Here is a 22546-nt window from a genome sequence, read left to right on the forward strand (position 1 = left end):
CCATATCCAGGAAAGAACTGCTGTTACATTACCATGCAGGAAAGCCATTCTGCATCGATCCCATTGGGACATCGGCTAAGGAGTGTCAATGTGCATTTTTGGGACACTCTGGCCGGTATCCCATCACACATCTTTGCAATTCACAAACAGAGTTACTTGGCCCTCCGCTCCATGGCTAAGTATGTGTTAAATTATGTGCCATAACATTCTAATAGTTTGTCAGTATGAATTTTAACACCCTATAGTGTTGTTGTTATTGTGTGCCTTCAAGTCATTTCTGACTTATGGCAACTCTAAGGAAAACCTATCATAGTGTTTTCTAGGGCCGAGTGTGTGTGACTCACCCACAGTCATGCAGTGGGTTTCCACAGCCAAGTAGGGAACTGAACCCTGATCTACAGAGAGATCAGGAGACAGAGTGTAGCCACAACATCATAGCTACATGTCACACCTAGACTGCTTTTTGTTTCTTCAATATTTGTTTTTTCAATATATATATTCTCTATACATCTGTCATTATTTTCTTTGCTTTCTTTGATGTATTCAATGAAAGATATTTTTCTTCTTCTTCAACAGTTTGCTAACTTCCATCCACAAAAAAGGCATCAGATCCTATCTGATCTTGGAAGCTAGGCATCTGCAAATGTGTAACTAGTTAAGGAGTAAACCTCACTGAAATCAGTGAGATTAAGGAATTTAGTGCATAGCTAAAAAACCGGGCTTACCATTGCCGGTTTGACTTACAGTGAGCCTATCACAGGGATTTCTGGGGCTAAGAGGGTGTGACTCCCCCAGGGTCACCCAGTTTGTTTCCATGGCCAAGTGGAGAATCAAACCCTGATCCCTAGAGGTGTAGTCCAATGATCAAACTACTACACCATGTTGGCTCTGTTCTTAGCCATACTGAAATGAACCATAATACCCTGAATATGTTTTCTGAAATGAACTATGTTCAACTGCTAAAATACAATATTCTTTCAGAAGCACTTCCTGCCTGGTGGGTAAAAAGGATGATAAATCACCATAGAAATGTCAATACTGATATTTCTGAATATTTGCAGACCCACAGTTGCATAAAAATTGTCGGTTTTGCTAATGTAAGGAAATGGTTGCATTGCTTAACAGTAATTATGTCCATCATTTTAAAATTGTCCTCAGACATTAAACATTCTGTCTAAGACCCTGGATGATGCATTCAGATACTGAATACCTGTTATAACATGTTTCCAGTTCTCAAGTGTTCTCCCGCTTTCTCAAACATAAATCATTGCAAAGTAGTTTCATTTCAGTTGCCCAAAATAGTTTGCCATGGCTACGCTACAATCAGGGTGAGTTTGAATAAAGGTGGAAGTGAAATCATAGTTATTTCAATCATATATTCATTTCAAAGTACTGGTGTTCTCACCAAAGTGCTGTCAGTAATGGGAACACAATTGCAGATAATTGCTGTGGTAGCATAATAGTTAAAACTATATTTCAAGTCACTCCTCCATTAGAAATCCATTTGGTTCTCTTTTAATTTTCACGCTGGCCACAGAATTTATTCAATGTCATCTCTGCCTTGTACTTTAACAGTCCTACTCTCATAGTATAACATTAATTATATTTCTCATTTAAATATTGGGGAATGCTGCTGTTTGAACAGTATACATTTTGTAAATGAGAAAATGTTTGTCTACCATTTTGTTTCCCTTTATTCTGTTTCTCTTTATTATCATCATCATAATTGTCTACTTTTGTGGTTTAGATGAGGGACTGGGAACTGTGATGGGTCAAGGGGCCAATTTTCTTCCTGGGGGACCATTAGGAGCCACACAGATTGTCAAACAAAGGTTGGATCCTGTTAGCAGAATATGCACATGTAAGTTTCCCTTACACCTGCATATGTCTTTGGTGGGAGCACTGCAGACGTAGGTATTCCCTTCCTCAGCATTTAAATCCCACCCCCAGGGTTATTGTATGACCTCTGAATTCACTTTTTAGGGGACAGAAAAAAGTGTTTTGCAGAATTTGGAAAGGGTAAGGGCTGCATGCAGAACCTAGGCCACATTGTGCCCACCCCGGGTTATTATTTATTTATGAAAATACTTTAACCCACCCTTTTATCATGATGTCTCAGGACAGCAAAAAGATAACATAATATAAACTATTTAGACAATTCCAAATAAAATAATAAACAATTTAAAGATAAACATATATTAAACAATATGTTAAAACAGCTTTAATAGGCTTAAAGGTAAATTAGGCCCCAAAGGTTTTAATAAAAAGCTGTATCTTGGCATCCATCAGGTCTCCAAAGGGAAGGCATCCACAAGTGCCACAGCTGAGGGGGTCCTCTCCTTTATTAACTCTCACTGGCGGGACACAGAGAATAGACCGTACAGCAGATCTCAGTCCTGGGGTAGTCACTGAGGTTCCTAGCTGTTTAAGGCTTTGAATATCATCAAGACCTTGAATTCAGATCAGAAATGAACTAGCAGCCAATACAGTTCCTTTGAGCAAGGTGTTCTGCATTGTCTGTATGGTACCCATGTCAGCAGGCTTGCTACTGCATTTAGCACTAGCGGTAGCACCTGAGACATCTTCAAGAACAGTATAATTGGGAAGTTAACAGTATGTGAACTACTGGGCTAGGCTATTCTTACCCAGGAAAGGCCGTAACTGGTGTACCACTCGGAGGTGGTTTAGATTAGTTTGGGATTCAGCACTGAGCCTGGAGGACCAGATCTAAGCTATGTTCAAAAGTGCATTCGCACAGTTAAAGCTAGTGCATAAACTGTGCTCATTCCTGGAAAAGTCAGATCTCCATGGTTATACATGTCTTGGTTACATCCCATTTGGATTACTGCAATATACCCTACATGGGACTGCCTTTGAAAAGTGCTCAGAAACTTCTTCTTTCTTTCTGAGTTTATCTGAAATTTGTTTTTCTCTTTTTGTTGTTGTTCATATTTCTGCTCTTTATTTATTTTGATTATTATTCCACGAATGACAGCTTCACTTGTATCCCATATCACTTTTATTTCTCATACCTTCATTTTTATTTTCCTTGAAAAAGGTTTTCAGTTCGTCTTTAATTTTAATTACTATATCTTCATCATTTAGTAGGTCTTCCTGCAGCCTCCAAATATAATCAGCTTTTCTTCTTGTGATTTCCAAGGTTATTGGATTGTGATCTGATGTTGGTTTCACTAAAATTTCCATAGATTTGATTATTGATAGTATTAATTTGGAGGCAAGGAACAGGTCTATTCTTCACAATGAATCATGGACCTCTGAGTGAAAAGTATAACCACTGGATAGGTTGTATTTATGTCTCCAGACATCTGTCAAGTTTATATCATCAATAAGATTGAAAAGGGTTTTCAGGAGTTTACCCTAATTCTTCTTAATTTTTTTATTTAAATTTGATTTACAATCTAGTTTGGAATCGATGATGGCATTAAAGTCCCCTAGCATTAGTATATTATCAAATCTTTCTTTATTTCCCCATGAACTTGTTTGAAGTATTGTTCTCTATTTTCTAGTGGTGCATATATGCCAACACAGAGAAGTTTTAGATTGTTATTTTTCACTTTGACAGCAATGTATGATCCCTTATGGTCACTGAATATTTCTCTTGATTTGTATTTTTTATTTATATATAACGCTACTCCTTTCTTTTTGGTACTTGTTGCTGAAACATAGCAGTTACCCAGTTTGGGATTTCTTAGGTGTTTTGTCTCTTTCTCCTTGATTTTTGTTTCTTGAATGCATACTATATCTCCCTTAAGTTTTTCTAAATTGTGAAATATTATGTTCCTTTTATGTTTAGCATTTTTCCTTTCACATTCCATTAGATAACCTTCACTTTTTATTTTTATTTTTTTGTGTATGTATGCCACTCTTCTACCCCTTTCGTGTATTTTTATTTTGTTTTGTTTTATTTAGTCTCAAGGTTGATAATGTTATTTATTTTCCTTAATTCTGTTCCATCTTCTTTTTGTCTCTTTTTCCTTTTCTTTATATTCAGGGAAAGGTTCTGATTGCGAATTGTCTGGTTTAGTTCTTTCCTCTGAATTATTTCTTTCATCTCTACCAGTACTTTCTTCATTATTGTCTCTTTCTTTATTTTTCCTTGCTCTCCATTCTTTTGTTTAGTGGTAATTTTCTTTCTTTCTTTTACCTTTGTCTCTGTGGTCCCCCAGCATTCTTTCTTCCATTTCTTTTGCTTTATCAGTTTGTCTATTTTGTATCTTTTCTGTGCATAGATGACTGTGAGACCTTCTGTTCTTTCCCATCTATAATCTAACTTTATGTTTCTCAATAGTAGTACAAAGGGTCTATATTTATATCTTTCAAGCAAAATTTGAGGTGGTAGATCTTTAAATATTTTACTTCGTTGTCTTTGGTAATTAGATCCTGATCATAGCTTTTCTGATTAATTTTGTCTCTTGTCCTTGATTTCTTGTCCTTTATATCTTTCATTGCCACCGAATTAACTCTGAATAATTTATCTAGTTCATATTCCATTTTTTCTTCAATATATCCAATATATTCCACTAGTGATCGTACAATTCTTAGATATAAATCTTCGTTTGGTTTTTCAGCCAATCCTCAGATATTAATACATTTATCCTTTTGTTTCAGCTCATTTGTCAAATCTCTTGTTTGTTGTTGAATTTAGTTTTGAGTGATTTCATTGAAAACGTTTTCTAATCTGTTAGTCTTGTCTTTAATTTTATCAACCTCTTTTTGTGTTTTTGAAATGTCAAATGTTATTTTCTCTTTTTTTTCTGAAATTTTTCCATTTCTTTCTTTAGATCACTTCTCATTTTCAGCCTTGTTTCTTTAATTTCCTCTCTCAATTCCCAATTTGATTCTTGTTGATCTTCTTTCAGTTTGATTCTCAATTCTTTCATTTCTTGTCTTATTCTTATTTCTTCTAGTAGTTGTATTTTTGGATCAATTACTCTCATTGTATCCTCTGTTGAGCCCTTTCTTTGAGCCTGAGCTTGTGTTTGAAGTGCCCCTTTTCTTGATGCAGCCATTTTTTCTTCCTTCGTTTAATATTTTTACCAGCATAAAATATATAAATTCAAAATAGAAAAGTAAGTTGTCCAGAATATACCAAATAATATAATATCATATAGTATAATACCAAGATTTCATGCAATTCCGGTGACCCAAAGCTTCAAATAGTACCAATATTCAGTTAAACTCTCAACAAATCTCCTTATTTGTCCTGAGTCTCTTAGATTTAAGTTTGTTCAGTTTATCACACCATGAAGTTCAAATTTCCAGCCATCTTATCAGTTTCTTCTTTTTCTTAATTCTCTGAGAAACCCAATAATAATTAAGCTTATCAAACAAAAAGGAAAAACTGCAGGTTGTTAACTGGGGCTGGCTACAGGGAACATACAACTCTCTTGTTGCAATAGCTCCACTGGCTGCCATTTCATTACTGGGCACAATTCAAACTGCTGGTTTTGACCTATGAAACCCTATACAGTTTGGGTCCAGGCTATTTGAAGGACCATATCTTCCTTTATGAGCCCATTAGAGTGCTAAGACTGTCTGGAGAAGCCATTCTGTCCCATCACCTTTTCAGGTTCATTGAGTGGGGAAAAGGGAGAGAGCCTTCTCAGTGGCTTCTCCCACATTTTGGAACTCCCTCACCAGAGAGGCCAGGCTGGCCCCTCTTTGCTGTCTTTCTGGGAGTAACATAAAACATTTTTGTGCCACTGGGCCTTTACAGATGGTTGAGGATGAGCTCTTAATCCTGATAGTGCTGGATGTGAAGGTTTGGGTGGTCTATATATGATTTTATTTTATTACTTTAATTCACTTTATTATTCTTAACTGTTTAAATATGTGCTATTTTTAAGTGCTTTTATCTTTTTTAATTGCATTTTATTCTCTTAATGATTGATGCGTTTTAGTACTATACTAGTGTGATTCTATTTTAATGCTCACTTTTGTTCATTTTAATTGTATTGTTCTTTTAATTTGTAAGTTGCTTTGTGTCCCAATTTTGGGGGAAAGTGGAATATTCTTCATCATCATCGATGATGCTGTCAAGACTGAAAATAGCCAACTATTTTAAAGAGGGAATATTTACAATTAGTCCCTTTTTTTTTCAGGTACACCCAGTTTTTCAACATCCAAATACACTGTGTATGTCCCTATGTCTTCAGGGCCATTATAAATATTCAGGTTGTAATCTATGCTCCTGCCCCACGCATGACCAGATGGAGAAAAGATGAACAGTCTTGATAACAGTAGCTTTTCAGCAAGGAGGAGAAAGAAACTGAAAACTGAGACTACAACCTGATTCCTAAATTATGCAACTGCAAGCCAAATTTATCTTAACAGGACTTAAGTTTTTGTTAAATACTTACAGGACTACCCTGTCAGAAAGCTGGATCTTCACATCAGGGGAAATTAAGCTGATGTTTGAGAGATTTTCTACCAAAATAATTTGGACAGCTTGGGTATTATGTACCTGGACCTGATGGGTGGGAATGCCATTTGGTACTCTGTCTCAAGTAGCAAAATATCCTTAATTTAGTCTCCCCCTCCCTGCCATTTTCCCAACCTAATAATGTTCATTCTGGCCTGATATGCTAAATTAGGAGGATTTCTGCAAATAAAAATGTTTGCCCAGTACTTTAGAACAACTGAACCTGGCCCAAAACAGGTGGACCAAATGATGCAGTTTCCCACTGCGTTTGGGGCATAGTGTTTAGATATTGCATGCCCTGAACATGACAGGAAACCATGCCAGACCCACAACACTGGAAAATCACCAAGCCAAAAAGGACAGTAAAATACCACTCCTTTTGCCAGCCCAGTTCAAAACTGCAGCAGCAGCCTGAATCAGAGCTAGGCACATGCAGTTGCTGCAGCCCCAGTGCAAACTCTGCCAGCTGTGGTTTTTTTAGCTGGTCTGTTTCAGGCCCCTATCACAAGAAATGTCCATCTCATGCATGATATAACAAGGATAGGGGAATATGTCTTTAGGTTGAATAGAGTGACTTTGCAGTATGCAGAAATGCTACATAACCTACTTAATTACAAATCCATGAATAACATCCTCTGGCCCTACTTTAATGGCCTGCAGCTGTACAAAGTGACAAAGGTCCCTTCTTGTTGGAGATTGGGGCACAGGATAATGTTTCCAGCTTCTCAACAGTGAGCAAGGCTGTGATGAGGAATTAGGTGTCCTGTTTCTGATAGCTGCCACCTTGCTTACTGGCAGGAGGAAGCTGGAAATATCATCCTGCTGTGTCTTGACTGGCAGCAGAACAGACCTCCATTGCTCAAAGCTGCTTGTTGAAGTTTAAGCTGGGACTCGGGAACACTTACAACCGTAGCAATAGCATGAATATGTAGTATTGCTCATTATGAAGCAGTTGTGGATCCATAACACTAATCCGTAACTGCATTAAGGGATGCCAGTCACTATTATAGCAATAATACAAAGGATTTTTTTTTAAATTGAACCCCATATGTAACAGATACCACAAGGAGGAACAAAACTCTACAGATGTTTTTAATGGTTGAAACTTCTACAGTAGTTTGGTTTGATGAGTACATTTCAGGTTCACCTATGATGAATCAGTGAACAAAGTCAGCATTAGCTTTCTATACTATGCACAAACATACAGCTTTGCTGTAAAAAACAGAGAGAGAGAGAGAAAGGAATTACGAGCAGAGCTCGCAGGATAAGAACACAAGGACATTTTGACATGCAGAGATCATTACATTATTGCCCACAGATTTCCTATTCCTTCTGATTCTGACTACAGTCCACACAGTAGCTGGGAAGGAAATTGACATTCCAAATAACAATGAATTATTGTGAACCATTTCTCTTGTATTCCAAAGTATTTTCTCCAGCACAACTCTCTGGCTTCAGATCTTGCTACATCTGTGTTCTTGAACAGCATTGAGGTCAACCCAGTTGACGTCAACTTCTGGCAGACTTGTGCTGAAGTATCTAGATATTCCTAGAGGGAAGATATTAATCAAAACTGCAAATAATCAAATCTGCGAAAGTCAAAGCTGCAAACATGGAGGACCAACTGTATAAAAGCTCCAAAAGAAGGCAATATTCCACTTTCTTTAGATGTTGCAATAACGTGTTACACCATGTTATTGTTACTGTTGTTGTTGTGTGCCTTCAAATCACTTCTGACTTACGGCAACCCAAAGGTCAGTTGCCATAAGGATTTTTCTTGGTAACATTTGTTCAGAAGGGGTTTCCTCTTGCCTTCCTCTGACTTGCCCAATGTCACACAGGGGGGTGGCATGACCCAGCAGGGATTGAAACCCTGATCTCCCAGTGTTTTAATTCAATGCTCAGACCACTATACTGTGCATAATCCTCTCTATACTGTATAAACATAACCCCCTCTATATTTTGTAAAGGAAAAGAAAATGGACAGGCATGGTCTGTACAAAGATAATTCATGATGAACTTCGCAGTGTCACTTTGGAGATCTTGCTTCCCTGTTTGGAAGGTCTTGGGAGGATAGGGAAGAACCTTTGATCCTACAAATGTTTTGGATTACAACTCACATAAAAGCTCACCATTGCCTATGAGGCTTCTGAGAATTAAAGTGCAACAAGATCTGGAGAGTCAGTCAGAGGTCTCCCTAGTACTGGTCTAGGCAGTAGAAAAAGATGCAGATGTTTCTCATAGCTTTATTTGGAGTGTTTCATTTCTGCTGGAGGGGGTGTGTGGAATGGTGGATGTTGAGAAGGAGGCACAGCCAAAACATCCCCTGCTGTTGCTTCACAGCGTTTTTATAGGACAGAGAAAGAGGACATCTGATTGATTACTGGCAATCCTATGCCCATGCCACCTTCTTTTTTTCTTTAGACACATCATAATGGAGATCTGCCTATACCACCTAGGAGAAATCGGCTGCCCTATGCTTTGTTAAATAGTATAACCAGATCCAGCTTAATGAAAACATGCAAACTCTGACACTTAAAAAGTTCCACATGATCTGAAATTTACTGCAGAGATGGCTGTTTTGATTAAAGTTAAATACAGGAAAGCAAAGAAATCATTTGCCCAACAAAGACTTTACACAAAAGGCATTTTCAGGCTTTGCAGTACACCTCATACTTCAGCTTTGTGCCCAACTTAGTTCCTGCTAAACACTCCTTAAATTTAGCATCCATTTCTTGATTCTGCGTTTCATCAAAAAGGTTCTTCCAATCTCCTACCACTCCTGCAACAAGATGGAAAGGGGGATAGTGAGGCAAATATTTCAACCCATAGATATAACATCTGTAAGGAGAGGTGGGATATAAATAAAAATTATTATTATTATATATTTGATAACCAAAAACAATTGAATAACTTTATAAATTGATGCACAAAATGGTACAAATAGATGCTTTGTTTAAAGACTGAAGAAAGATCTGAACACAGTCATAAAAGCATATCTTCCTTTCTTGGCCAAATCTTTCAGTTTTGCCCACAATATTTTCCATTCTATGGAATGAAGAACTCTCCCTTGACAAGTATGTAGCTGAATACAAATTACTGCAGGAGAGAAGAGGAATAGCTCAGCGGTGGAGTGTATGCTTTGCATGCAGAAGATGACACATTTAATTCCTGGCATCTCCTGGAAAAAATCCTGTCTAACGCCTTACAAAAGAGCTGCCAATCAGAACAGACAGTACACTCAATCAATTGGACCAATGATCTGACTCAACATAAGGCAGCTCCCTATGTGTAGCAGGAAACTAAGATATTGTGCCCTACCACAATTAGTGCTGTATTTTATGTTCTTCTTGCAACAATTTACTAGTTTCTGCATTAGCTACCCATCAGCCTAAATGACAGAATGATGCCTAATACAGAATACATACTATTGTCCTCAGTGTCATGTCCTTTTAAATTTTAAAGTGATTACAATTGATGAGAAAATATAATGTGGTTAATGTGAAATACTATATATGAAAGAATAACCTTAGGAATAAACCTCAAAATACCGCAGTGACAAATCCCTTTATCTGGACTGGCCATAAAATCAGCCCCCTTCTGCTTTTTGGACAGAAACTGATGGCCGGAAATTATTCCCCTAGCTGAGATAAGCAAGCAAAATTTGGAGCTTAGATTTACCTCTGTGGTTTTACCCAGTGCTTTTTACCAACATTTATACTAGCCGCCAGTGGTCTTTAAGATTCTGCAGGCATAGTCCTATCCACATTTACTTTAGAGTAAACCTACTGGAATCAGTGATCCTGAATATAGCAAGAAAAAGGCTCTGTGTACTATCTTATTTTAAAATGAATTTACCTTTTCGAAAGAGAAGTGGACCAACTGCACCATGTGTCTCCTGTGATCTCTCCTGCACTGCTTCAAAGGACGCCCTGTCTGCAATTACCTGGATTTGCTCTGCAGTAACCATGAAACCAAAGAATTCAGCTATTTGCTTTACTCCAGCAACCAAATCCTAAAAGCAATGTAGTGACAAGGTAAATAATGTTAACCCCATAATAAACTAGACAAGCTGATATTAAATTCAAAACACATAGTCAGTGGTCAGCCTAGAAATGCTTGCTTTAGCCCAGAATATGGGGGAAATGCAGCCCCCTGTTCCCATTTTGCAGACCCAAAAGCCCACCCCAGGTTTTTTCACTAGTGATTTTTCATCCCACAATAGCTGGAAAGTGTCAAAACTGGCACAAAACATGGCAAATTTTGCCCCTAGTATCCCCATGTGATAATGGACTCTCAGTTACAATTTGAAGTAACACTTTATTTTTTTTATTTATCAAAAGCCCATAGAATTGTTGATTCTTCTTCTTTTTTTAATTGCAACTAAAATGCTATTCCTGGCCTATGGTACAAAGCATACTCTCCACCATTTTAGCATCACCTCCCAGCACCTACACAAAGCCTCAACATGAAGCACATCAGCATGAGACCTGCACAGGAACCATGTGGTATCCCTCCTTCACTACTTAGAAAAGCCACATCTCTGTAAATGTAAGCAATTTAAAAAGTTACAATTACTAATTACAAGTATGGATCACTTTTAAAGGCAGGGTATAATTTGAATTAATAAGAATGGTAGTCTCATAGTTGTACAGTAGTAGTTTGTGAACTAATTACTTCCAAGCTCCGACTGAAACAAGCTAGGAATATCACTTTAAGCCAGCACTAACACTGAGTTTATAGGATCACTCTACTAATTTCCTTTAGATGTTGCATCAAAGATACAGGCAAGGAACATTGCCTTCTGGCTTAAGCTATGGGTATGGGCTTACTCACTGGTGAAAGGAATATACCCAGTCCTTCTCTCTGTCTTTCCTTCAAGTTCACTTCATGTGGACTAAACCACGAAGGCTAAACTGGCACCCTCCTTGCTATCTTTCCACAGAAAATTGAAGTCTATTTTATTTCATCAGGTCTTTGAAGACTGAGGAACAGGCTTTGCGTAATGTGCAGTATTGTCTATTTGTTGCTTTCCTTTTAATCATATTTTAAACCAGTTTTAATTTTATTGACAATTTAACTACATTTTTAATTTCTGTATGAGGTGCATTTTTGCATGAGGTGAATTTTTAGCTATGTCTCTCTTAACTGTTGCAAGCTGCACTGAGCCCCAAACTGGGGGAAAGGCTGGATGATATTCAGGGTGATGATAGATGAGTTCAACTTTGTTACATCTCATGAAACCAATAAGAGTTTATGGCAGCCTATTTACCTTTATGCGGATGGATATACCTTGCTTGTTACTGTGAACACACTCACCTCTTTTAATTCTTCATATGTCAGAATCAGAATATTTTCATCATCTATGTGTTTGTTCCAGGCAACTGCTTGGTCAAAATAGGATCCCCAGGCAACTGCAGATAAGGCATAAGACAACACATCAGAAAGGCTTCATATTACCATCAGAGGTTGACAAAATCTTAGCATTAGCTATTTTAAAACTATTTTCATCATGTTCACATAGTATCTGGGCAATATCCAATCTTACATGAACTGAATTTTGCTCACTCAATATGACTGCACCTTCCTTTCCCACAAACAGAGTCAGTTCTGCCAATGATGCCCATTCTGCTGACAGGCACAGATACAATTTATTATTTATTTATTAAAATTATTTATTTATTTTTTCTGCCCACCAAAGCTCTCAAAGTAATCTACCATAAAATACTTTTTTTAAAAAAAACTTTATTTAAAAGTGAATTTTAAAAGCCAGTTTTATAAAAAATAATAATAGAGTTTTGACCACCTGATGGACGCTCAACAATTGTGGAACAAGCCTTCTGCATACATCAACAGGACACATCTTACACTCATAAGGAAAGAGAGGATGTGATTATGCTTCGAGAATCATTGTGTCTTGCTAGTTTTTGTCTTCAAGTGAAGACAGCCAGCTATTGAAAACTGCATTACAAATGCCTGTTTTGTTTGGGTTGAAGGCAAATAATAGTGTTCTCAAAAGCACTTAAGGTAGCAAAATTTCTCATAATCCATATCCTTATCACATAAAAAAAATTCTGAATGACTTCATACTGCTTTCAAAAGCCTGTGCTGGATATAAGAATACAACTAAATGAAATGTGGGTGTACCTCAGGGTGGGGAACCACTGTTGTGGGACTCCCAGGACTGCCAACAGCATGTTCTGGTTTGAGTGGAAAAAAAATGTTTTGGGCCTCCCCAGCTAGGGATACCAGTTTTTTGGAGTAGCAATATGGGACACCCCTCTCTTACCAAGCCTGCTCAAGACTGGCTGGTATACATGAGACAGGCCAATATAAATAACATCAAGTCTTGCAAGAGGAAGGCCTCTCTTGGGTGTTCAATGCTCCCCTGGACTTGTGGGAAATCTCATGTGGTCCTCTACTCACAATACTTGAGATGGGCTTTATATAGGTGCACCTCCTATGCTACTTAACTCTATCAGCTGGGTGTGCAGAGTTGAGAGCATGAAGAGCAGCCACCAGCCATGCTCACAAGAGATGGATCCTCACATCATTTGGTTTGTAATTTGAGGCCATTTTACTGCATACCAAATGTTCAAGGGATGGCCTGTTGGAAGTGCAGCTAGTGCCTGCTCTTTGTCCTCTGATCTGATCAAAAAATATGCAGTTTGGAGTTGCTCTGCAACCAAAAGACAATAACATATGCAATCTAGTTAAACTTTGGATGTCCTTCTGGACCACTGGTCATGGTAATTTGTCCAGCTTCCCTGGTCAGCCCTGGGGCTCCAATCCCCAGGGCTGACCAGGGAAGCCCCAGTCAGCATGGCTAATTCTCAGGGAGTATGGGAGCTGTCCAATAACATTTAGAGCACCAGAGATTAACCCAGTGGTATCTCTAGGAAGATGCAGGGGTGCACACCATACCAGGTGACACCATAAGGGGGAGTGACACAAGTCCTCCCCAAATGTTTGGCTTTTGTCAGAAACAGGCTGTAGTATTCACCAACATCTCTTTCAAATGATGATGAGATGGTGTGAGTGGGGCAAGGCTCAGTGGGAGAAGAAAAGAGGGGGGCCAGGTTTAAAACAATTAAAATTAAATTTTATTATTTTATTTCATTTTATTTCATTTATTCTTTTTAAATTTTCTTTCAAAATATCGCATAATACCAAATTTTTACTTTAACCACATGAAACTATGTACATGTGAATACATTTAGGCTGTGTGTATGAAATTGTAATTTAAAAGTATGATTTTAATTTTTCTACATTCAGTGATAGATGGAAATAATGATTTATGAGTAACAGAAATAAAAAAAATTACTAAGGATTCTGTATGGTGTGGTATGCGAGGAGGTCAATTGAGGGAAGGTGGCGTGAGTTATAACACTGGGTGACACCAACCCTAGTGACACTACTGGGTTAACCAACTCTTGGGTAGGCAATAAGCAATGATCATGCTAGTTTCACCAGTTAAGGCACAGAGATTGCAGGAGTTACAGAGGTTTCCCCTCCAAAATGCTTCTCTTGCAAACTCAGGGCTGTGGCTTTCTTGATTGAGTTTATACACTTGCAATGTGGTCTTCCTCTTTTCCTGCTGCCTCCATCATTATCAAGCATTATTGACTTTTCTAATGAGTTATGTCTTCATATGGTATGTCCAAAGTATGAAAGTCAGGTCAGTCATCTTGGCTTCTAGGGAGAGTTCAGGCTTGATATGCTTTTTGATCCACTTGTCTTTTTGGCAGTTCATGGTATCTGTAGAACTCTCCTTCAGCACCACAATTCAAATGTGTTGACTGTCTTCCTTTCTTCACTGCCAGGATTTCACAACCATATACAGAAACTGGAAATGCATGGCATGCACAATCCTGACTTTAGTATTCAATTATATTTCTTTACACTAAAGGATCCAGTCTAATTTCTTCATACATAACTGCCCTTTCAAGTCCTAATTTTCTTCTGTTGACTAGTCTTCATTCTGATTTACAACAGTCAAGGTATGGAAAACCTTTAACTATGTCAATGTCTTCACCACCTACTTTAAATTTATGTAAATCATCTGTGGTCATTATGTTTGTTTTCTTAATGCTCAACTATAACTGTACCTTTGCACTTTCTTCCTTGACTTTCTTCAATAGATGTTCTAAATCTTTGCTATTTTCTGCTAGTAATATGCTTTCATCTCAATACTAATTTCCCAAATCCATTAAGATAAGTATAGAGTACCTTGCCCATTTATAAACTGTAGAAAAAAATCCTCCCAGGAGTTGTAACTGGGAACGCTTGGAGCATTGTTATGAAAATGGAAAAACGATGCAGCTGTATCTTTTGGATTTCGAAAGAGCACCAACACCTGAGGTGAGAAAACAGGATAGCAATTTTCAGCTCCTCTTGACATGCAGAAAAACAAAAGTGTCAAACGAATCCCAATTCACAATACACCTACCTTGGCTTTATTTTTGAAGATGGACTTGGGAATATGGTTATAATGGAGGTGTGTGGCCACAATCCTTGGAGATGGGAACTGTTTCATCCTCTTATTTTTTAAAAACCACAACAAAGGAATAGAAAAGTATTATCAAATGGATGAATCACATATACCTGACAATCATACATAGAGCAGATCCACTGAAATCAATTCCAATTCATTTCAGTGAGCTTCTTGAAATGTGATTAAATTTGGATCCAACCCAGTAAGGGCAGGAAGTGTCTGATTTGGGAGACTGAGCTTTGCAGCTACTGACCTCATACTTTTCTGGATCTCCACACTCAATAAATGGCAATTCTGTATTCTCTGGCTTAGTTGTCAAAGTTGTGGCTATCAGTTCATTCAGAATCTGAATGAGCCAATTAACACCTGAGGCAAACAAGAAAAAAATTCACTAGGTTACGTTTATTTGGTAGGAACTGTTGTAAATAAATTGATCATTTAGTAATTCTAAATAATAATTTAAATAAATACATAAGTAAAAGAGCAACTCCTTACATCAATTTATGCAAAATAATTTTCACCTAGATACAGAAGGATAGAAATTCTGTATGAACTACAGTGAAATTCTTCCTTTAAATAGGCTTGAGGCTGCTGATATCAGTCAATGTAATTTGCAAATCCAGCAGCAAGGCCTGGCTTGGGTGAAAGGGGCCCATTCCAAAAGTAGACAGTTACAACACTGTATAGGTAAGACAAGGCTGCAACTTTATTGCATACAGTGGTGTTGGCATGTGTCAGTGTAGATCCTGAGACTGGATAATCCACCTATTACCATACAAAACAAGCACTGTCACAGACTGGCAGCAGAAAATCATCACAAGCTTTCAGAAGTGCACCAAACACTCAGGGGATGGCCCTAAGTCCATGCCACATGCATGTCATAAACTGCTCCCTTTAAGTCAGGAGATTATCGCACTGCCTTTTCTCCCAACCTCAGTGTGGGCTGAAACTTCTGAAAAAAAATTTGAAACAGATTTTTTCACACACTTCCGCACCCAGTCCGGTACCCAATCTGGCATCATGTACCCAATCCGTACTTCTACGGCACTTTTTGAAAGAACAGGAGTTTCCAGTTCTTTCAAAAAGTGCCAGAGAAGTATGGATTGGGTACGGCATGCCAAGATCAGGTATATGATGCCTTGGGAATGGGCACGGAGATGTGTGAAAACAAACGTTTTCAAAAGTTTCAACCCACTGAGGTTGAGTGGAAAGGCAATGCAATAATCTTCTAAATTGTGAGGGAGATCCTGACCTCTGAACATTGACTACTATGTAGATTGAGCTGGTTAACAAATACCCAGGATGAGCAACTGTGGCTGTTAGATATTTTAGACCACCATGATATCTAATAATTAATTCTGGTGGCTGATAGGAGTTTTGGAACTAAAACATCTAAAGGGCAACAGCTATCCACTCACTGTGTAGACAGAATATTAGCAGAGGGAACTATGCCTGTGCAAGCTGAACTGCATAGCTCAAAAGGAAGAGGTCCACAAATGCAAGTTAAATGCATGTGCAAGGCAGTACCTTGTGCTGTGTACAAAACATCATAGTTCTTTTTTGATAGTGAAATACCAAGAAACAAAAAGATCAAGATATTTACCTTGTAGGCTAGCTTTAGATGTGACAACAGTAATTATCAAAACTAATCTAGGTCAAAATATTATGAAATGTAGTTTAAGGCAGCAATCCTATGCAGACTTGCCTAAGCGTAAGTGCCAGTGAATTCATTGCTGCTTACATCAGAATAGACACATAAAGGATTGCAGCAGAAATGACTATAAAAGGAGGACAAAGCAGTTATCATTTTCTCATTATACTTAACTAGTAAAATCACTGAATAAGCTGAACCAAATATAATTTTCTGACTTAACTTTTAGAGATGGTAATGATGTATCACCTGAAGGTAAAAGTGTTAACATTCCTCACCTACCCACTCAAAAATCTGAAAGCAGGACTGCATTGCCAGAATAGTGGCAAGGGAGTGAATGGAATGTATGTTTGGAAAAGGAGAAGAGGTCAAGAGTCAGGCCTCCGTGGAAGCCCTGTCATCTTCCTTGGATGGAAATCCATGGCTTTAAATCTAAGTAACAAGAAGACAACCTGTCCAGACTGAGAGGGTTTGTTTTGTTTTTTTACTTTATCATTTCTCATCAGAAGGAATATTGTTATCCAAGTAAAAGACAGACCAACAGTATGCACAAAAGATATATTTTAAATTTTTCTCTACACCTTTGTTTCTAACCTACATACATGACAAAGACCAGCAGTACCCATAAAAGATATGCAGTCAGCCCTTCTTATACACGGATTCAAGCATACACAGTTTGAAAATGTTTTTAAAAAGTATAAATTTCAATTATCAAACCTTGATTTTCCATTTTTATAAGGGACACCATTTTGTTCTGCCATTATATTTAATGGGACCTGAGCATACACGGATTTTGTTATCCACGGGGGATCTTGGAACCAAACCCCAGCGTATAACAAGGGTCCACTGTATTTCATTTTTAATACACCTTTATATATAACAAGGATTTTGCTTGCTCCATCATTCACAAAGAATTCTGCAGTGTGGTTGTTAATGGGTTCTAATGCTGACAGTTTGATTTTATCAATAAACAGTCAAATTTAACTGTTCCTTTTAATACTTGGACTACTCTGCAAAATAGTCTCTTCAGCAGTTATTTAACAATAATTTCATAGGGTCATTCATTCATTCATTCATTTTGCATGTTCAGTTTTTAAATTTATCTTTCTCATGTAAATATCTCTCTCATACCTTTCTTCCTAGCAAGTCCATTTTATAGTATTATTTGTTCTTCAGTTTACAGAATTGAAAGACTGCTAGAGGAGAGGACACAACTAACAAAACAGTGTGCAATATTACTGGCCCAACTTAGATGTCTTAAGATGTGCTTGTCCACTCCTTTCTTCCATCATGTGCTCTTATTTCCACCTTCACATCCTGGTTTGTGGTTAACCACAGTATTCTATAATTCCTGAAATATGCAAGTATGGTTACAGCAACTAGCCTATAAACGAGAACTCAACCTGCTTCCAAACCAAAATCTAAAGTACGTATTTTTCAAGTGAATTTTCCAGTTCACCCAGTGCCAGAACACCGTTGAGTTTGGGCACTTGCTCCCTGAAAGGTTTGCCATTACTGGTCTATGGTGTCTGAATCAGGCCATTGTTTCTTGGGGTTGATCCACTACAAACTGAATCTGACTTTGAACAATGTCTAATACTTTTTTATATTAAATGTTTTAAGGGAAAACGTGCACCAATGGTAGCCAGGCAAAAGGCAAGTAGCCAGACATATGGAAGATCACCAGCAAACCTGGTTCCTAATGCAACAAGATACCCTTGTCTTTCAGGCTTCTAAGTATATTAAAGCAAACCATACAATAAAGCCTGCTGATAGCACCTTAATGATTCACATAACATTTTATCTAGCGCTAAAACATTTCCCAGGGATCACCTCTTTCCAATGGCCTGCACAATGAAGCAGCTAATTAATGTTACCTAGGCTGAGTATGTCATCTAGGAATAGATTTTTCAATAGCTTTCAAGTGCATTGGAAATAGCAACCTGACTGTCCTTTTCTCTTTGTAAAACTTTTAAACATTGAATATTGTGTGCATTGTCTCAGCAATGATATCTAGCACCTTCACCTATATAATATTTAAAAACATCATTTTGCTTATGATATCAGTGCTATATAAGGTTGCCAGTTTAGGATTCTCCCAGGCCAAAACCTGAGACCCAGGGATGGCCTCTGATGATGTCATTATGCATTAAGTATTAACCACAGTTGCTCATAGCTTGTCTAGCAAACACACACAGAGGGGCCATTCACATTACAATTTACCCCGGTTCTGAAATCGAATCTTGCACGTGAAGTTCATATTTGCCCCGAATCCCCCACAAGCGAATCAGAGGCTTGCACACCCGTTCCATAGAAAATGCCCCTTAGAGCGGGTTAAAAGAAATCGGCGCAAATAGCGTTTCTTTTGAGAAACCCCAGGTTCTGTGGAATATGAACTTGCCTCCAATCATGACCGGGGCAAATTGAGGGAGGGATTTAGGTCAGAGGGTGGGCAAAGGGCAGGGTATTCCCTCTCATCATCAGAAGGGAGGGGGGGAGGAGGAGGAAAGAGCCGAAAAAAGGGGAATCTGGATGCAAAGGGTGACAGGAGGAAAGGGGGAAATCAGGGGTGACTTTTGGGCTGCAGAGGGCTGTCAGAGAGAGGTGGGGGTGGAGAAAGTGATGAAGAAGGAGGAGGAGGAGGAGGAAGAAGAAGAAGAGGAGGAGGAGGAGGAGAAAGGGGCCGTGGGAGGAAGGGAGCCATGGAGGGGATCCTAAAATGGAGGAGGAGGAGGATGAAGGAGCTGAGGGAAAGGGTCAATGGGTATCCCCAAGGAAGGAGAGGGTCTGAAGGAAGGAGGAGGAGGAGGATTTCCAGGGGGAATTGCGTTGCGGGGCTACGCTGGGGCATGTAGGGAAATCAGGCTGCTTGTTCTACTTTCATTTCCTCTTGCTCCTGGATTATTGTCAGAGGGAGGTGGGTGGTGGTGGAGAAAGCTCAAAGGGAAGTGAGGGTCGGAAGGAAGGAGGATTGCCCAGGGAAGTAGGGCTGTGGGTCCAAGCTGGGGGATGTAGGGAAATCAGCCTCTTTTGACAATTTATGCGCATTATTTTTTGGGTGCTAGCTTGTTCTACTTTCCTCTTGCTCCTGGATGATGATGATGATGATGATGATGATGATTTGTGTTATATGAGGATGCTACAGGAATGCCTGCGCTGCATTTCCCTTTTATTCCCAATTCATTCCATGGATCTACTTTAGTTGGAACTGACAGGTCACGCTCTCTCAGCCTCAGTGGAAGGCAATGGCAAAGCCCCTCTGAAGAGAATGTAGCAAGAGGAAAAGAATCAGTTCAGGTCAAAGGCAGGGCATGAACAGAGCTCACATCAGGCACCTCCCCCCCTTTTCATATTTTTTAAAAATTATTTTTGACCAAATATGCGCATGATTTTTTTTTTCTTGAGGCAGAAAGAGCAGGGCTAGAGGCTTGTGCACTTTCCCTTTCATCTGCTCGCTTCCAGCAAATGTTACAAATGTTGCAAAGGGCTAGACTTACAATCCAAATGTTACATTTTTTGCTCTTGTCAATTAGACAAAATGATACATGCTTTTGCTACTGAATTCAGAGGCAGCCCTGAATTGCTTTTAAAAGCAAAAAAAAGAAAAAAGAAAGAAAGAATGCGTGGCAATTGCATCCTTTTCTGGCATTTCCAAGGTGAGGAATTTATTATTATTATTATTATTATTATTATTATCATTATTATTATTATTACATGTGTAAGAGGCATTCTGGGGGGCAAGGAGTGGGGGATGCATTAGCTTGCATGGGATTGAAAATGGGGACAGGGGCAGATCTGACCCAAATGCCCACATATACACACAACACACACAAAAAAGAGGTTTTTAAAAAATTGACACTTTGGGGCATTTTATGCATGGCTCTTTAAAAAAAAAAAAGGAGGGGGAGGACACTTCCGATGTCCCTGCAAAACATCACCATGACGATCGCTTGATTGACAGCAGGCACCTTTGGCAGCAGGCACAGAATGCATTCGATTTAAAATGCCCCTCTTTTTGTAGTGGGCACTTGCTAACGGAGAGATTCAGGGGAGGGGCATCCGAATCAGCCCAGTTCCTTCCAGATCTTTGATACCAGTCTGAATGGGGCCAGAGAGAATATATTTTCCTGTTTGGAAGTTAAGGCAAAAATCTTAGCTAAAGGGGCTGTTCTATAAGCAAGGTGAAATGAAAGGAATTATTTCTTCACATTTACTTACCATATATACTTGACTATAAACTGAGAAATGTATGCCCTAAAATTGCCCTTAAAATCTGGGATCAACATATATGGGTCAATACATTTCCCATGGGTTGACATCAACTGGAAGGCAGTTAACAACAACAACAACAAATAGTAATATTGATCATGAAGGTCCTTTAAAGAGCAGCCCCAATGCCCCACTCTCTATGCCTTGGAAGTGATTGCTGAAAGACCTGTGAGTGTATGTGTCTGTGGTGATTCCTTCAATCTGATCTCCAAACCTTTCCTTCTCCTCCTCCTCCTTCTTGCACTTCCCCATTTTCCCTCCACTTCCAACCCAATCTTAAAACCTTCTATCTCCTAAATTCTACCCTCAACTTATCTACAGGTCATATCAAAATCCATGATTTTGGCCCAAAAACCTTCCCTCAATTTATACATGAGGTCAACTTGTACACGAGTGTATAAAGTAGTGAGGCAGGATAATGAACATTTAATCTAGCTATCTTATTTTCTTCTAGCCAGAAGGTGGATGAAGAACAGAATGGAGGATGAGTCCTGACAGAACCACACATGGAAAGGAAAAAAGATACTAAGGAGATTATTACATGTGAAAAAGGATGGGAGTGAAGTGGGTCGCTCCCGTCCTTATCATGCAATCATGCAAAGATTATCAGACTACATTGCACGTATCCCATCATTATCCAGTCAATGAAGTGGAATTTCATCGCTTTTCATTAACGGAAATTTCTGTTCTGAAAAGTGATGTGACAACTCCACTTCACTGATGGGATAATGATGGGATAAGAGCAACGTAGTCTGATAATCTTCACATGATAAGAGCGGGCAATCTGCCTCACTCCCATCCTTTTTCACGATAATCTCCATAGTAAATACATAGACACCCTCCCCAATAGTCTTTGCAAGTTGTAGCAACAAATCAATTAAGGCTGGAGATTTGCACACTATCTTTTCCTCTTGCCTAGAGCTGAGCACATCAGAAGAAGAGAATTTGTACCCTCATTTCATGTCTAGAGGTGACCCATAAAAACTGGAAACTCAGGGCCAAACCCTGATACCCAACAGCACAAGGCTGTCACAGCAAAATAATGTTAAGGTCGTATTTACCACATTTTGGGTAGGAGACCAACACCAAATCATCTTTTCTGCTTTCAAAGTTCTCCAAGGCTTGGAAAGTTTCTGCACTGCACACAGTGGTTGGGTAGAGTGTACCCTGATGGGAAAATAGAAGTTCATTGATGTTAAGTCCTTTGGATTTCTGTATTGCTTTTTCAATTTCTTCCACAAATGTTTTCTCAGTCATGGTTGCCTTCTCTGTTGTGAGCAACTGGTGTATTGTTAGGAGAGCCAAGGCCTTTAAAGGGGGCATTTTGAGAGGATGAGTAGCTAATCTTAGCACTGGGATTATCCTGTTGTATTTTGAGTATTTTCCTGAACAAACCATCCAGATCAGATCACTTCCTCATCTTCTCCTTTTCTATTCTATAGAACAGAAAAATAATACATTTGTCCAGTCTCTGTACTGTTTATACAGTATTTGGAGGTAATCTCCACTGAAGCTGAGCAATGTTGGCATGCCAAAGTAAAAGAGACACAAAACTTGAATTTGTTTGATAGGCATACGAGACCAGATATCACATTTAAACTTACATAACAGGAAGGCTGTACTCTTCTGGCTGACTGAATGTTTTATGTTCCCAGTGGTGCCTTTTATTGCTGCAAAGCAAATACAGTGA

The 22546-nt window shown here is 38.7% G+C and overlaps 1 protein-coding gene across 2 annotated transcripts; it reads right to left on the minus strand.

Moving 5' to 3' along the window:
- Window positions 1-7549: 7549 nt before the first annotated feature.
- On the minus strand, window positions 7550-22276 carry SULT6B1 (sulfotransferase family 6B member 1). 2 transcript variants are annotated; one of them, XM_042440787.1, is made up of 8 exons: window positions 21918-22276; window positions 15190-15302; window positions 14892-14981; window positions 14672-14798; window positions 11762-11856; window positions 10301-10457; window positions 9112-9224; window positions 7550-7991 (listed from the first exon to the last, which is right to left on the minus strand). In XM_042440787.1, exons 1-8 carry the CDS (start codon window positions 22252-22254, stop codon window positions 7785-7787), a joined length of 1239 nt encoding a protein of 412 aa, XP_042296721.1. In that variant the 5' UTR covers window positions 22255-22276; the 3' UTR covers window positions 7550-7784. The 2 variants fall into 2 exon arrangements, with proteins under 2 accessions (XP_042296721.1, XP_042296732.1); XM_042440798.1 differs by lacking the exon at window positions 7550-7991 and having other exon boundaries at window positions 8228-9224.
- Window positions 22277-22546: the final 270 nt, after the last annotated feature.

The sequence above is a fragment of the Sceloporus undulatus genome, chromosome 1 (assembly GCF_019175285.1).
Source record: "Sceloporus undulatus isolate JIND9_A2432 ecotype Alabama chromosome 1, SceUnd_v1.1, whole genome shotgun sequence".
Taxonomy (NCBI): Eukaryota; Metazoa; Chordata; class Lepidosauria; order Squamata; family Phrynosomatidae; genus Sceloporus; species Sceloporus undulatus.